This window comes from Mytilus californianus, unplaced genomic scaffold (assembly GCF_021869535.1).
Source record: "Mytilus californianus isolate M0D057914Y unplaced genomic scaffold, xbMytCali1.0.p SCAF_12, whole genome shotgun sequence".
NCBI lineage: Eukaryota > Metazoa > Mollusca > Bivalvia > Mytilida > Mytilidae > Mytilus > Mytilus californianus.
Window position 1 is genome coordinate 24,653,125 of NW_026262604.1, and position 16,334 is coordinate 24,669,458.

Consider the following 16,334-nt stretch of genomic DNA (forward strand, 5'->3'; position numbering starts at 1 on the left):
CATTAGTTATTTATTTATAAATTTCTCACCTGTTTCGATGAACTGATACAATGTAAGACGTCACATGATCAAGCTAACTTAGTGAGGAAACTTAAACAGTATGGACGAGAGACCTAGAGAATCAAGTAAAGAACTTGTAAGTGTTTTACATTAAATCTGGATTATTCCTATTTATTAACATTTGATTAGCGGTACAAACAGTCTATTATCGGGTATCTTACGTAATCGACATGTACCCGGAAGTGGGAGGTAAAGAGGTAACACCAATTTCCCTCTGATCTTTTTCATATCAGGGTGATTTAAAATATAGTAATCTTGACTCAAATTAATTTAAGAATTGAATGCTCATTTTTGTAATTATATTGAAGTGTAAAATCGTTGACCGATTCACATTTTATACGATGCGCGGATCACCGTTTTTACACCCAAATAAAATTACAAAAAGAAGCTCTCAATTCTTATAATTATATTTTTATACTACAACCATGAAATTACGTGCTTTATCAAATGTTACTTTTGTTTTCCTATGCATTCTTGTGACGTTGTCAGGGGAAGCACATGCGGTCATGAATGTTGCATTTTAGGGGAAATAAAATCTAAATTTAGCCAGAATTGCCTTCCAATCAAAATTACGGATTCTTGTGAAACATACAATGATGACTAATCTCCTTATTTTTATATGTTATATAATTAAAGTATCATAACCCAATATGTGTTCTCGAGGATCTTACAATGATTTTACTTATTTCCAAACAGATAACTAAGATAAAACTCTGGTGGATAGTTGTCTCATTGGCAATCACATCACATCTCCTTATTTAAAAAAAATAAACTCCTTAATCCTCCTGATGCCAGATTGGTAAAAGTTTACGTTTTGACGCTGCCAATGTGTCATCACATTTGCACAAACGTCGCCAGTGCCAAATTCTTTAGACGACGTCTTTTTTTTATTTTCAGACGATTTTTTTATATTGAGTTAGCCAGTTGTTTTTCGATGTGAACATTTATAAAGGAAGTGACCAGAAGAACATTTTGATGATATATATATTGACTGATTAAATTGTTACTATACAAATTTCCATCTTGTTGGACCAAGGAGATGAATGTGAAGCTAACTGATAATTTTTTGAAAATTCTTTTTGCATTTGTGCAATTAATGTGTTTATAGCTGTTGCATATTAATTCACTCATTTATTTTTTATCTGGTAAGTCTTCCTTCTTTGATTATGTTAAAGTCAAAAGGCAAGACCAATTACAAATAGTTCAGTTTAAAATTGCAAGAGAATACACCATTTTCTACATAAGGGAACGCCTGAACCCAGTCAGGAATATGACAGTTTTTTTTGGTGTATTTGAGCTTTTGATGTTGCCATTTGTTAAGGGACATTCCGTATATGGAATTTTCCTTGGAGTTCAGTATTTTTGTTATTTTTCTTCTTTTTTTTTGTATTATGCAATAAAATTTGCCACCTACAATTTTTGAATAAATATTTCATGTAATAACAGTTTAATAAACATATTTTTTATGTAGATATAAGAAGATGTGGTATGAGTGCCAATGAGACAAATCTCCATCCAAGTCAAAATTTATAAAAGTAAACCATTATAGGTCACAGTACGGTCTTCAACACGGAGCCTTGGCTCACACCGAACAGTAAGCTATAAAGTGCCCAAAAAATTACTAGTGTAAAACCATTCAAACGGGAAAACCAACGGTCTAATCTATATAAAAAACGAGAAACGAGAAACACTTATGAACCACATCAACAAACGACAACTACTAAACACTAGATTCCTGACTTAGGACAGGTGCAAACAAATGCAGCGGGTTTAAACGTTTTAATGGTACCAAACCTTCACCCTTTTTCTGAAAAATAGTGTAACATCACAACATAGAAAGACACACTATAAAATAGCATGTTTGGTTGGATTTTAACAAACCATGTGTTGTAAGGCACATAATTGTCTGACGTATATTTATTTATTTGATCATAATTTTATCTTCGGTTGTTTTTGTTTTCTCCTGATGTGAATATTCATAATAATATTTCACCAACTAATTTGGTTAACATATAGCAAATTACAGGATAAAAAAACATATGTGTGTCTATATCACCAATAAATAAGAACTCTTCAGAGAAATAAATAACGAAATAAACAAATAATTTGTGACAATTCTGTTCTATTGGTACCAAGTTGATTGAAATCTAACTAGAAATGACCTCAAAAAATTGATTTTAAAAACGTAGTTTTATATGAAAAAGATAGCAAAAGTTTTACGTGAACAATACTTCTTTCCACTGTATAAAAGGGTTTTATGCCTTATTATGTTAAGGTTTATGAAGGGTCAGTTATAATCGTTTATTCTTCCCACGTTCCAAAACTTATGTTCTTCTCAGTAACATTTTGATATAACGATAACCGATAAAAAAGGGGGGAGGGGTGTTGTCGATAATCATCTCAGTAACATTTTGATGTGACGATAATCGATAAAAAGGGGGGGGGGGGGGTGTTGTCGATAATCTTCTCAGTAACATTTTGATCCCTGCAGCATTTTACTGTACTGTCTCAATACATGAACCAGGTGAACAGTAGTCTTTTTTATACATGTAAATGAATTTTTTTTCTTGCATTTCATGTTAAGGGATAATTTCAGTAGTCTGGCTTAAATTTTTTCTAACTCGTCTTGACTCGGGACTACTTAATATATGAAATGTTATATATATGCTTGACTATTGTTTGTTGACCTCTATCTGTCATTGTTTATTCATTGTGTCTTTTGATTGCTGTTTCATTGATGTAGGCCTAAACTCGGCACCTTTTTTTTAACTTGGAGATGGGGTATTGAAAGTCACGCGTTTCCTTTTGTATGTTTCTGTAGAAAATCAAATTAATAAACATAACAAATGCTAAACAGTCAGAAAGAAAGTATTGCCCGTAGTTATGATTGGAAATAGTTTTAGTGCCAATACCCTCGTATTCTTGACCCGAAACAAACCGTATATTATTTTTATATTGTGTATGTTACACCATAAACCGAGGCAAAAGGTTAAAATAGTTCGAGATTTTAGAGGCCGTCATAACCGCTACTGAAAATATATTTGTGCCGGTAAGGTGTGTCTCCTGATAGATCTTTTCTTGTTCTCTTCTAACGAATCCAAAGAAATTGTGCGTTCATTTCGGATTTTAAAATGTGAATCATCGCACAGATGAATAGAGAACAATATCGACTAGATCCCTTGTATTACAAAAATTAATGTCGAACACACAGAGAACCTTTTTTGAAAAAAGTTTAGTTCATTATCTATAATTCTACAATTAAAGTTATTTATACTGTGCAAAACGTTTAGTGAAAATCAAATCACAAGAACTACTTCCATGGATAAAAAATACTGAATAGTTTGCATGTAATTAAAAAAAAAACTGTAAGGGTGTACATGTATACAAAAATCTAGGTAAGCTGATGCCAAAAGTTAATGAATATTCCCTACTCGTGCAACACAATCTCCTTGAAACCATATTGAAATATCGTCCTGAACATGCATGAAATATTTGCCTATGGACGTTAAGCAACCAACAATCAATCATATTGGAAATAGAAATACAGAACTTGTAACATCTCTCTAAAGGTTAACATAAAGTCATTTCCCATGTTTTTATAAAATGATTAAAATTAAGTGTATTGTCTTACTTGTACACGAGAATGAACATGCTATGTATGAAATATTTGTCGCTGGACTAAATTGACATAAAATTGAGAATGAAAATGGGGAATGTGTCAAAGAGACAACAACCCGACCAAAGAGCAGAAAACAGCCGAAGGCCACCAATGGGTCTTCAACACAGCGAGAAAATCCCGCACCCTGAGGCGGGCCTCAGCTGGCCCCTAAACAAAAATGTGTACTAGTTCAATGAAAATGGACGTCACACTAAACTCATATAAACATATAAATGAACTAAAATTAAAAAACATACAAGACTAACAAAGGCCAGAGGCTCCTGACTTGGGACATGAGCAAAAATGCGGCGGGGTTAAACATGTTTTGTGAGATCTCAACCCTCCCCTATATCTCTAGCCAATGTAGAATAAACAAACACACAGCAATACGCACAGCAAAACTCAGTTTAAAAGAAGTCCGAGTCCGATGTCAGAATAGGTAACAAAAGAAACTAAGCAAAATGACAATGATACATAAATTAACAAAGGACTACTAACAGTTACTGACGTGCCAGCTCCAGACCTCAATTAAACTGATTGAAATATTATGTCTTCATCATATGAAAATCATGCACAATCCCTCCCGTTAGGGGTTTAGTATCATACCATCATAAAATATACGAGAAGAACATAACTCGTATCATGCCAACAACTGGTTTTAGAATAAATGTGTTTATTTCCGATGCAAAGACCCTATGAGTGAATCAGTATTAATACCAAAATATGCCATCTTTAATGACCTGACAACAGTATCGTAACTATATCCTTTCTGAATAAGTCTGTTTAAAGGTTTGGTTAGCTTTTTAGGTGAATGTCGACATTTTTGAACTTTGTATAGAATATTACCTTAAAATATTGGATGTGAAATACCTGAACGTATAAGATGTCTGTATGTTGATTTATATTTACGGATGATGTCCTTGTACCGATGATAAAATTTAGTAAATGTTTTGACTAGTTTGTGATATCGAAAACCCTGGTGTAATAATTTTTCAGTAATACAGAGGTTTCTTTCGTTAAAATCAAATACGTTGTTACATACACGAGTGAATGGAACAAGTTAAGATACAGTGGCGGATCCAAACTTTTTGTAAGGGGGGGGGGGGGGGGCACTGACTGACCTTAGGGGGAGGGCCGCTCCAGTCATGCATCAGTGATTCCCTACAATGTATATAATCAACCAAATTTTTCCCACAAAAGGGGGGGGGGGACCCCCAGGTCCCCCTGGATCCGCCTATGAGATTATGAGATATATAAACACCATAAGATGGTGAAAAAGGAAATCACCATCTAAAAATGGATAATTAACAATAGGAAATGAAAAATCAGCTCTTTTATCATAAATTTTGGTAATAAGGTTCCAGAAAAAGATATAGATATCAAGATACAATTAATAAATCGTAAATTCAGCTACGACTTAAATAGCTTTAGTAATTGTAAAATGAATATTTCGTCTATCGACTATGTGAAGACGCGAAGGTCGGTGCCCTTCAACAATGTATGCACTATAAGATGTTTAATGACAAACGTGATTCATTCTAAAATGTTTGTAAAAATATTTCCTGCAGGCTTTACACAAATAAAGCAGACTTAGTTTGCAAAAAATATGTATGTAAAATATGCCGTTATACCTTCCCTACTTAATGACAGGACCTCATATAGCAATACAAAAGAACACTTCAAAACATAAAAAAGTAGTATAAAACAGGTCAAATCTGGCTTGTGAAACTATCAATATGATTTTTGTTTATTAAACAAAAGTCATTTATGTGTCATTTACCAATCAAACATCATTTGCAACTGACCTCATATTGGAAAATTACGGCTTGTCAGGGTGTATCTTATCAACAATGTTTGGGAATATTCTAGGGTTAAAATTAGTGTTCATTTTATACCTTGTTTTGGTATTTACCGCGTTCTTACTTTGTTAACCTCCGTTGGTGGCGTTTCGGAATATATCGAAAATGCAAGTGTTTTATATGAAGTAAATCTGATAAGTCGCGATGCAAAAAGCGGCGAACCGATCTTGTTGTTAAATCATCTTGTATTACCAGCTCTTTAAATGTCGATCTTCGAATCTTCAGCACCAGTGTCATAATTGATTGATTTAGTGCTGGTTGCTTTACGTCCAGTGGCAAATATTCCATGCATGTTCAGGAAGAGATCATTTTAACAATAAATACAATAGGTAGGTCCTGTATTTGAGGTCGTCCGGGATGAAGGTCTGGGCAATTTTGGACTGCCACTGGAAACTGAGGGTATATAGGATAGGGGCCGAAATTTTGCCTTGCAACAGGTCACCTACGGACCCCTCACAGAGTTGTTACAAGGGTTCTTAACGTGCAAAAAGCGTGACACTCTCTTTACCTGAGGCATCGGAATTAACGTCCCCATTCTGACCAGACGTGACTGCGTACTTGTACATCCCGCACAGCCAAATGGACGCCCCACTTCGGCGAGGGTTTTACTGCCGGTCGAAATAAGACCAAAGTGACCATATTTCTCTTCCCCAGTCACCCTTGAGAGACACCAGTGTCATGTGCGTTCATGCAAATATAAAAATAATCAATGTTTTCGGTTGCCGTATTGGTAGACGACTTTTTCAGACAGAAAATAATCAAATTTGGCACCCAATGTAAACTTATTGCACTTTATGAAACGACATATAAGTCTATGTCGCCTTTGCATTAAACCCCCAAATGACATATATGTTGCTTTGGCATTAACACACAAACGACATATAGGTCGCTTTGGCATTGAGAGGGTTGAAAACAATAAACCAGCATTTTGACAGATGTTGGCCAATATTGAGTATTAATCCGCAAAATGTACAAGAAGGGCGTATTGTCTATGCCTTCAACGGTAACATTTAGCATTTAAATTTTAAGGAAATATGTTAAAATATTTTAGGAATATGATATTGACTCTCCAATATTCAATTTCCAGTAGGATTAGACAACTTTTATATTTTGACCCTGTAAGTGAAAAAAAAGTGCAGGTGCAATGGACCTTAACATTTTATTTCTTCTCGGAATTACACAAACATGAATAAGCTAGGTCATTTACAGTTTTCCGTCTGTCCGTCCGTCCGTCAGTCCGTCAGTCCGTCAGTCCTGTTTCTTGTCATCGCAACTTCTCTCAAACCACAAAACAGAATTTCATGAAACCTTTTCAGATAATAAGGACATACTACGTAGATGTGCATATCGACAGGAAATTACGATTCATTTTTTTTCCAGGAGTTACGCCCCTTTGAACTTATTTGCCCAATATACTACTGCAACCTTTTGTCATCGCAACTCCTCTCAAACCACACAACAGAATTTCATGAAACCTTTTTCAGATAATAAGGACATACTACGTAGATGTGCATATCGACAGGAAATTACGATTCAATTTTTTTTCTAGGAGTTACGCCCCTTTGAACTTATTTGCTTCAATATACTACTACAACAGTTTGTCATCGCAACTCCTCTGAAACCACAAAACAGAATTTCATGAAACTTTGTAGATAATAAGGACATACAACGTAGATGTGCATATCGGCAGGAAATTATGATTCAATTTTTTTTCTAGGAGTAACGCCCCTTTGAACTTATTTGCTTCAATATACTTCTACAAGAGTTTGTCATCGCAACTCCTCTTAAACCACACAACAGAATTTCATGAAACTTTGTAGATAATAAGGACATACTATGTAGATATGCATATCGACAGGAAATTATGATTCAATTTTTTTTCTAGGAGTTTCACCCCTTTGAACTTATTTGTTTCAATATACTACTGCAACAGTTTGTCATCGCAACTCCTCTGAAACTACACAACAGAATTTCATGAAACTTTGTAGATAATAAGGACATACTATGTAGATGTGCATATCGCCAGGAAATTATAATTCAATTTTTTTTCTTATACAATTTTTTTTTCTTACAGTTATTTTATTTCTCCAGTGACAATGTGGGGACGTGGGGTATGTGAGCGTGCTCACTAAGGTTCTTTAATTTAAGAATATGAATAAAAGGAAAAATGTGATATAAATCAATGAGACACCCACCCAACAACACAAAAAATCGCAAATAACATCCATAAAACAGGGACAGATGTCGATATGATATGCTGAGCTCTAAATCTCCCTCTGAAAAGTAGTGAAAGAATTTAACTGCTACTAACAAAGAGCTGATATCACCACCTAATTCACCAAAATGACAAAACAAAAGCATATTAAGATGTATATCATAGCAAATAAACTTGATTGGAATTATCTGAAAATAAGGTTGATTGACGCCTTGTCGACGTAAAGTCAACTGGGCTAATATTACTTATCTAAACTAATATTTAGGCAGAAGCATGGAATAGAAGCGGATTCATTTCTTATACCACTTTATAAAAATCTTAAATTGTGTATGCTTAAGTTTAACACATAGGCATCATTATTTACTTCAACAAGTACTAACTGTCCGCAGAATTACTTTTACCTTAAACGTAAATACACATTACCACACACACGGTTGGGTTAAAAGAAAAAAGGTATGTCACTTGGAACTTTTTTTTTATAGTTACCCCTCTGTGATTAATAATAATTCTTACAACTGCTTATGAAATGACCCATTTAAACGAATTTATAGAAAAGCATATGTCAATAACAAAAATTATTATCTTGATTTTTAAAATATTATATACATCCGGAAAGCAGGCGATTCTATAATCACGGACACCTGATTGTTGGTTTAAATCTACAAAGTATAACGCATGTCGATTAGTTGATTTTATGGACATACATACATGTATAGGATATCATGTATATGAATATCAAGATGTTTTCTTTCATAAGGTATCACACAATTTAAAGCCATCCTGAATATGTGTGTAATTGTGTAATAGTAACCACTGGACGCTAGACAAACATACATCTATGTCCAGGATATCCAGGTTACAATGATTGATCATGCATATTCACGATTGCTACTATAGAACGAGGGCATGTTAACTAGGGGCAGAAACTTTGCCTTTCAACAGGTTACCTACGAACGCTTCAATCGTTATTAAACAGGGGCGTAGCTGGCCTAAAATAAAGTGCAAGCATAAGAGTTGTATCGCCGAGTAGCGAGGCGAAAAAAATTTTGGGACTTTTTTTGCAGAAAATTATCATTTTTAGGTCATTTTCCAGGTATGCCATGCTTATGAAATTCACATTACTCCTTATTAACATGGTTGTTTTCAAATATAAAATAAATTTTATAAAACGGGAAGATCAGTGGACAAGTCCACCGAGGCGTTTATCAATAGAAGGGCAATCCATGGACACATGACCAACCCGGGAACAGATATGACACAAAAGAACAAACAAAAACATTCAATATTGAAACTAAATACAGATAAAAAACACGAACCCTGAAAAAAAATGTGGCGACCTCCAGTGTTCCGGAAGGGTGAGCAGGTCCTGCTTCTTGCAAGACACCCGACCGTAGCGTTTCTCACTAAGGTCATTTTCGAATCGAGAGAGGGGTTTCTACGACAACGGTAGAAGGTCACTTGGGACACAGATACCCAAGGTGAATTAATAGTCTTTTAGACGAACGGACAATGGGAATACGAAATCAAACGGCGACTTTTAAGTCTTGACTTATAAGTGAGGGATATAAATCTAAGATGTTTTCAAGGTTATTGCATGTATTGAGCCTGTATTATTAAATGTTAATACTGCATGTAAGACTTATAGTATAGTTAATTAATATCCAAAGTCCATACATCTATTTTTTGCCAAGGCAAATGATTGCAGAGCTCTCTCGGTGTCGATATTCATTTTTCTGTGAACATGTATGAGCGCCAACGAAGATAGTCTGTCCTGTACCATGGTTGAACGGAGATAAGTTTTTAGTCGCCGTAATGCACTAAATGACCATTCAGTAGTTGATGAGGTTACTGGCTTTGTAACTATAGGATTGACACGATTGCAAATATTGAAGGATATAGTCACTAGACACTAGAGACGACATCAGATATTTGGGCTTCTCTATAACATCTGGACCCGACCAGCGTCTCTACCATCTCTTTACCTCAGAGTTGACTGTTCCTTGATTGTCCGTCAAGTCGTGTCTAAATGTTTCGTATAGTTTGTCTATACACTCTGCTGTCAAAGATTCCAAACATGCAGGTATAAATTAACATTCTGGCCTTGAAAACGGTCAGAGTTATCCAGTAAACGTCCTGTGAGTTCTTCAATACTCAAGAAAGGAGAAATACAAGGCTCGCTTCCAATACTGACTTGGAGTGTCAGCTGGATAGTTAGCCCGGTTGACCTGTCTTCCTACTCATTCGTAATTCAATTTCAGAATATTTTTTTTGTGAAAATAATGTGCAAGCAAATGATTTTTTGCGTAAAGGCAGCTACGCGCCTGTTAAACGTGCAATGAGCGTGGCACTCACCCTGAACGAGGCATCAGTTTAAGCGTCCCAATTCCGACCAAAAGTGGCTGCGTATTTATACATCCCGCGCAGCCAAATGACGTCCACTGCCTTAGAGTCGGACCCCTCATATTGTTTAAGTAGGAGTGATATCTTTACCCGGGGGTATCTCCGGGGCAGTTGAAAATGATGAAATTGGTAAGAAATGAATAATATATAATTATGTTTATATTATAACTATACTGATGGATAATTGTGAAACGTCCAGTGGCTATTAATTCATAATTGCATGCATATTTAAGACAAAAATGCTTTCTCCTAGACCGACATGCGGAGCCGAAGTTTTATAGTGCTAGTTTACCCTTGTAATAATCCGCAGAAAGACATATCATCGTCTCAAGACACGCTTGCTCTTACTCGTTCTTTAATTTAAGGCTGCAAGCTTAACAGTATGAATGCTGAGGGAATTTAATACTAATTATGCAAGTATCAGTATTTGTCTGATATATTCTCTATTTTATTGATATAACCCCGAAAATGTGATCTTCAGCGAACAGATGCAGTGTTGACGACATCCAGCAAATAATAAATTTTAAACCAGTGCTAGAGACCGTTTGTTTTTGCATTTTAATATAGGCTCAATATAAATGAAACAATGTACCTATGCTTTGTTTTGTTCTGCGCGTGTACGTATTACTTTGTGTCATACAAAACCAACCATATCCTGTCTTTTCCATTAGATAAAAAGGACACATGTTTTTCTATACAGTATTATAACTCTCATCTAAAATAAGAAAATGTGGTATGAGTGCCACTGATTTAGCTATCCAACTGAGACCAAATGACGTGGATTTAATCAACAGACCACCATGAGACCATCAACAATGAGCAAAATCCATACAGTATAGGTAGCTCATTAAGGCCCCAACATGTTCTATATTTCCTTGCAAAGAATTTTTATATTTATTTTGTTTTCTCCTTGGTCCCAGGTAGATATAGAGAACGTTGTCAGTTGCTGTAGTGTTTATGTCAAATAGCACCAGACACTGTGGAATTTTTTCAGTCTCTATTCGATCATTCAGAAATGTCACTTATGACACAGTCCTGTAAACAGCTCTATCGAGAAGTGCAACAAAGATTGACCGGAATATGCTCTTCCTTATTTTCTCTAGCAACCTATAAGATTCATTGTGACTTTAATATCGACCAGAATATGTGTGAAATATTTGCCACTGGACGTGTAGAAAACAACTATCAATCAATATAAATGCAAGAATGGTCATTAAATTAAAAGAATAAATACAATTTTGAAGCTCTTCAAAAAACTGTACCTTAGTCTTATAATATTTGCAATCTTTCTCTTATAGGACAACGAGTGTTTATTTTCACCTACTTGCGGCAGGAACATTTGTATCGATGGATGTACCGCTACATGGACTAACAATGATTCAGGAGGTCGTTTCTTTATTGACAGATCTATTTCTTTTGACCAAGAGATTATTTTAACATTCAGTGGAAAAGGTCATGCTGAGGTTGGGATTATCTCCATAGATCCTATAACAATAACAAATGTCAGTAACGTTGGATATATACAAGAACTTACTGTTATACAGACGGCTAGAATCTACAAGCAAATAGGCACAACCAAAATCAAAAGATCCAAAGAAGGGGATAGAATAATTACAGAAGCTGAAGACAGAAAGTCAAGGTCCAAAGTTGATAAAGAACAGAGTGTCTGGGTTACTGTCAATATTTTATTTGGGGACCTTAAAGTAAAAATAGGTTAGATTACAAACGTATTATGTAGTATTTGGATTATACTGCAATGAGACAGCTACACAACACAGAAAAGCAAAAGAAATCTTCAAATCAAAGTGGTGTCTTCAACGAAATAAATATGTCTATAGAATGTGTCAATATATAAATTGCCCCAAGTCTAGAAAAGTTGCAATCTGATTAAAATACAGATCTTGTGCCAAAGCTTTGCTTACAAGGATCTGAAAACTCTCTGTTCTGGTAATTATTAAATCAATCAATGGAATTCATGCCTACACATTTTTGAAGGTGTGTATTATTACGATAATACCAGAGGATCCCGAAAGGTATCATAAAAAAGAAAAGAGAGTTGTCAGATCCATGTTAGCAAAGCGTGGACACATAATTTGTATTCTAATCAGTCTGGAAAAGTTGTGAATAAAATTTAAAGCTTTTCGTTACACATTAGTGTATTGTAAATTGTATTCTTTTTATTAAACATTATATCCCCACTTGCGTAATCACCTTTTCTATCCGTCCGTCAATAAATTTTAAAGACGTATTATTCAGCTGTTGTATTTTAAACGGATAATGAGATTTTTATATGAAACTTTATTATGATGAGTTGTACCGTGTAAGCGATCTTCATATCTGTTGGGGTTGACGATACTTTTAGTATTTTATTATACCCACTGAACATTGAACATACTTTTTAGATTCTTTATTTAAAAATTATTTTATATATTGTTCGGATCTTTATTTTGTTCAGTTGAATTATCATAATATATTTGATGTACAGATTTTGGACAGTCACTTCCTGTTAGTCGATACTTGGAATTTGTAGTGTACCCACTGAGCATGAAATTTAAGTCGATGTATAACAACGAGTGGGGTATATTTTTACACAACATCGCGTGTAACATTGTCGATCAAAACAACAACAATGAAAAATAAACTTAAACCAGCCCAAACAAAAACAAAATACCACATCAAAAATCATATCAAAAGTAAAAGAAAAAAGAAAAACAGAAAAGAAAAAAAAAGAGAAAAGCCTTCACCACGTGCACAAAACGGATGTTCCTCCTTAATCAGCCTAACATGTAAATGCATATAATTATGTGATTAAGAATCACACGACACGGACCCGATATCTAAAGGTCATTTGGTTAATACAGTGCACTGAGTCAGCTGTTGCAGGCGTTTTTGTTTCTTCTATATCATGAAATCTAGAGTTATAAAATAAATGTATATAAATTTAAGGAGATGAGGTATGATTGCAAATGAGCCAACTATCCACCAAAGTCCAAATAAAGTGGATGTAACCTAAACTATAATTTAAAGAAATATAGTCCATAATTAATGTTATTGCCACAAAATGCGTTCGGTCCTTGCCAGGGGTCGAATTTAAGCAGTTTTGTGTACTGGTCAGCCGGACCAGTGGACTAAGAATTCTACTGGTCCTGCTAAAGTGTATGAAATTTGACAATCACCAATATAATTCAGAAGCTTACATTTATTTGAAAATGTTTTGATTCAAAGTTTGAATGATTTTCCACGATTTCAATTCCAATGTAGCTTTCCTCTCCTTTAGTTCCGTAGATTTCTTATGTTGTTCGTGATGTAATACAGAATCCATTTCAAAGTTTGAGGATCCAGTTACAAAAAAAAAACATTTTTTTGTCCTGTTCCGTAAAAGCAAAATTTTCACAGGTGGAATGGTACAATTCACAACATTTACAATAATACAACAATTCACGATCCTTTTGTCACGATTTCAGAAATTTTCGTTTTCTCTGATAATTTTTATTAGGTTTATTTCGATCTTCCTTTTTCTTGTCATTTATTTTAACTTTTTATCAGGAGGTTTCACCCCTTCTAAAAACTTCCACATTTTTTGTTGTTTTGAAGGACGCTCACCCGAGATATTGATTAATTTTATAAATTGTGAATACCCCTTGACCACGTACTTGCTTTCTAAGGTAAACAAACCGAGATTTCGATGCATTTAGCGATTTTTATCGACAAATTTCAACTGGTCCGCCGGACCACCAGCTGACAAAATCAGCTTGTCCGACGCAAATTCTACTGGTCCCGGACCACCGGACCAGCGTTAATTTCGACCCATGGTCCTTGCTATTGTTTTATAACGTGCATGGTTCTACTTGTTTGAAATTTAAATAAATTGTAATTTGCTTATTTCTTTTTTTCCAGGTTCTAAAGGCTATAAATTCTCGCCCCAAAAAGGAGAAAATGTTTCAACGAAAGATGAATGTGCAAATTTAAACTACCCATATCCATGTGCAGTTTGCTTTGTTATGAATCCTATAAAACGTGGGGATATTTTATCTTTTCAAGCCGACGATATTAATAAAGTCGGAGCACCATCGAAAAATTGTAGCTTAAGAATAGCAATATCGAAATCCAACCCAGCGGAGTTTATGTTAAGCGCAGATAAATATTGTGATATTACTTCACTTCCTGTTACCCATTTCGACGAAATTCCTGCAAAAAGTAAAAATGAAATTCGTTTTGAACTTACAACTGCCGGGACAGTAAAAATCAGTTGTGAAAAAGGTACAATTACTAAAGAGGCAGGAATTGAACAACTTTATTGTGTTTTTGAATTAGGCAGGATCCAACTACGCTGTGCACGTAAAGATAGGCATAAAAATGAAGATATTGTTTTGCCAAAATCGAAAGGTGCCGAACAACCAACTTCGATCAACCAATCAGATGTACCTGACTCTATATATATGAATAGTAAACGAGAACTAGACGAAATAAGACACGATGCTGAAGAAATATCGATATATAGTGATGATTATAATCCAGTTTTTGAATCCAGAAATATCGAAGGTGCTACTACCGATACAGAGAACGAACCAACTACTAAGTACACTAGTGAATCCAAATTTACAAAAACTGAACTAGGAGCAGACAATTACTCCCTACATGATAAAATTGAAAGTCTATCTACAAGACTGGTTTTAATAGAGGAAAATATAAATAGGCTTAATATAGGTAAAGAATCAACCATGCAATCGTCTGAAATGCAAATTTTAAGGTCTGAAATCAAAGAGATCAAAACATTACTTACTAAGCACTCTAGCAATGTAGACGGCGACTCAAATGTAGATAATCATCGTAGCGTAACGTCGCAAACAGAAAACTCTAAACCATTACAACAAAGAATACGAGAACATTTCCAAATGCTTGTGTCATCTTTAGAAATTAATCCAGTGTTAGACTGTCTCTACCAAGCTGGAAGCATAACCATGGATGACATTCAAAGGTTAACACATTTATCTAAATCGGACATGGCAGAGGCAAACCGTGAATTGTTATTTATCATATCACGTAGACAAAATCTTGATACAGAAATTTTTAAAGAAATATTAATCAATTCAAAACAGGATGGAGTTTTGGCTGTAATGTTTCCACGAAAAATATAATAAAAAGTGACCTAATTGATTTTAAAAACAAATTGTAGCCTTTATAAAGATAAGAAGATGTGGCATGATTGTCAATGAGATAACTCTCCACCAGACACCAAATGACATAGAAGTTAACAACTATAGGCCTTCAACATTGAGCAAAATCCATACCGCATAGTCGGCTATAAAAGTCCCTGAAATGACAAATGTAAAAAATTTAAACGAGAAAACTAATGGCCTGATTATGTACAAAACATAGCCCTGGGTTATCAAATTTAAAAGTGGTTCGTGAAGTTCTCGAATGCTGCTAAATTGAGTTCTCTTCGCAAACCAAATACTGGTTAAGCTTCGGAATCACCAAACTTATAAAATTTTATTTTTTATTCGCTTTTTATCACTGATCGATACCGCTACTTCTGGACTTGTTAGTCCCCCATGGTATATATGATCAACTCAGGAGTCGGTGCTTCGATACTTGCATAATTGATAACAAACTTTTCTTTTATTCTCCGTTGATGAATTTAGAAATTATGACAAAACTGAAATTCAAATTCCTGTTTCAATGGCAGATGTTTGAAAACTGATACAGTTATTTTGATTCTGATACCTGCAATGTCCGAGCTTGAGAATACATTTCAAGATGTATTAATCACATATTTTACAATCAGTACATTTGTACAGGTGAGACATTACAAGTGGTGCCCTCTTTATTGTCAATCCGAAGTAATTGCTGAGCACAAGACAATATTTATTTTTCTAAGATTAGTTCTTTGAATTGTATTATAGGCCCTGAATGTACCATGGGGAAAATGTTTTAACTTTAAAATTGATTGAAATAAATGGTATTAGAGCTAATGTTACCCTTTTCAGCTTCTCACGGTCGTTATTTTGTAGATCTAAAAATGAATAATAACAGCTGTCAATTATTGCGATTGGATCGAAAATAATTTGATAATTTAATTTCAAAATAAATATAAAAATGTGTGGTTTTATAAAAAGGCGGAACAATTAAATATGCTGGT

The 16,334-nt window shown here is 34.6% G+C and overlaps 1 protein-coding gene across 1 annotated transcript; it reads left to right on the plus strand.

Annotated features, from left to right (window-relative positions):
• LOC127721579 (uncharacterized) lies at window positions 1-15,481 on the plus strand. Its single transcript, XM_052228352.1, has 3 exons — window positions 1-136; window positions 11,491-11,905; window positions 14,090-15,481. Exons 1-3 carry the CDS (start codon window positions 101-103, stop codon window positions 15,328-15,330), a joined length of 1,692 nt encoding a protein of 563 aa, XP_052084312.1. The 5' UTR covers window positions 1-100; the 3' UTR covers window positions 15,331-15,481.
• The last annotated feature ends 853 nt before the right edge of the window (window positions 15,482-16,334 follow it).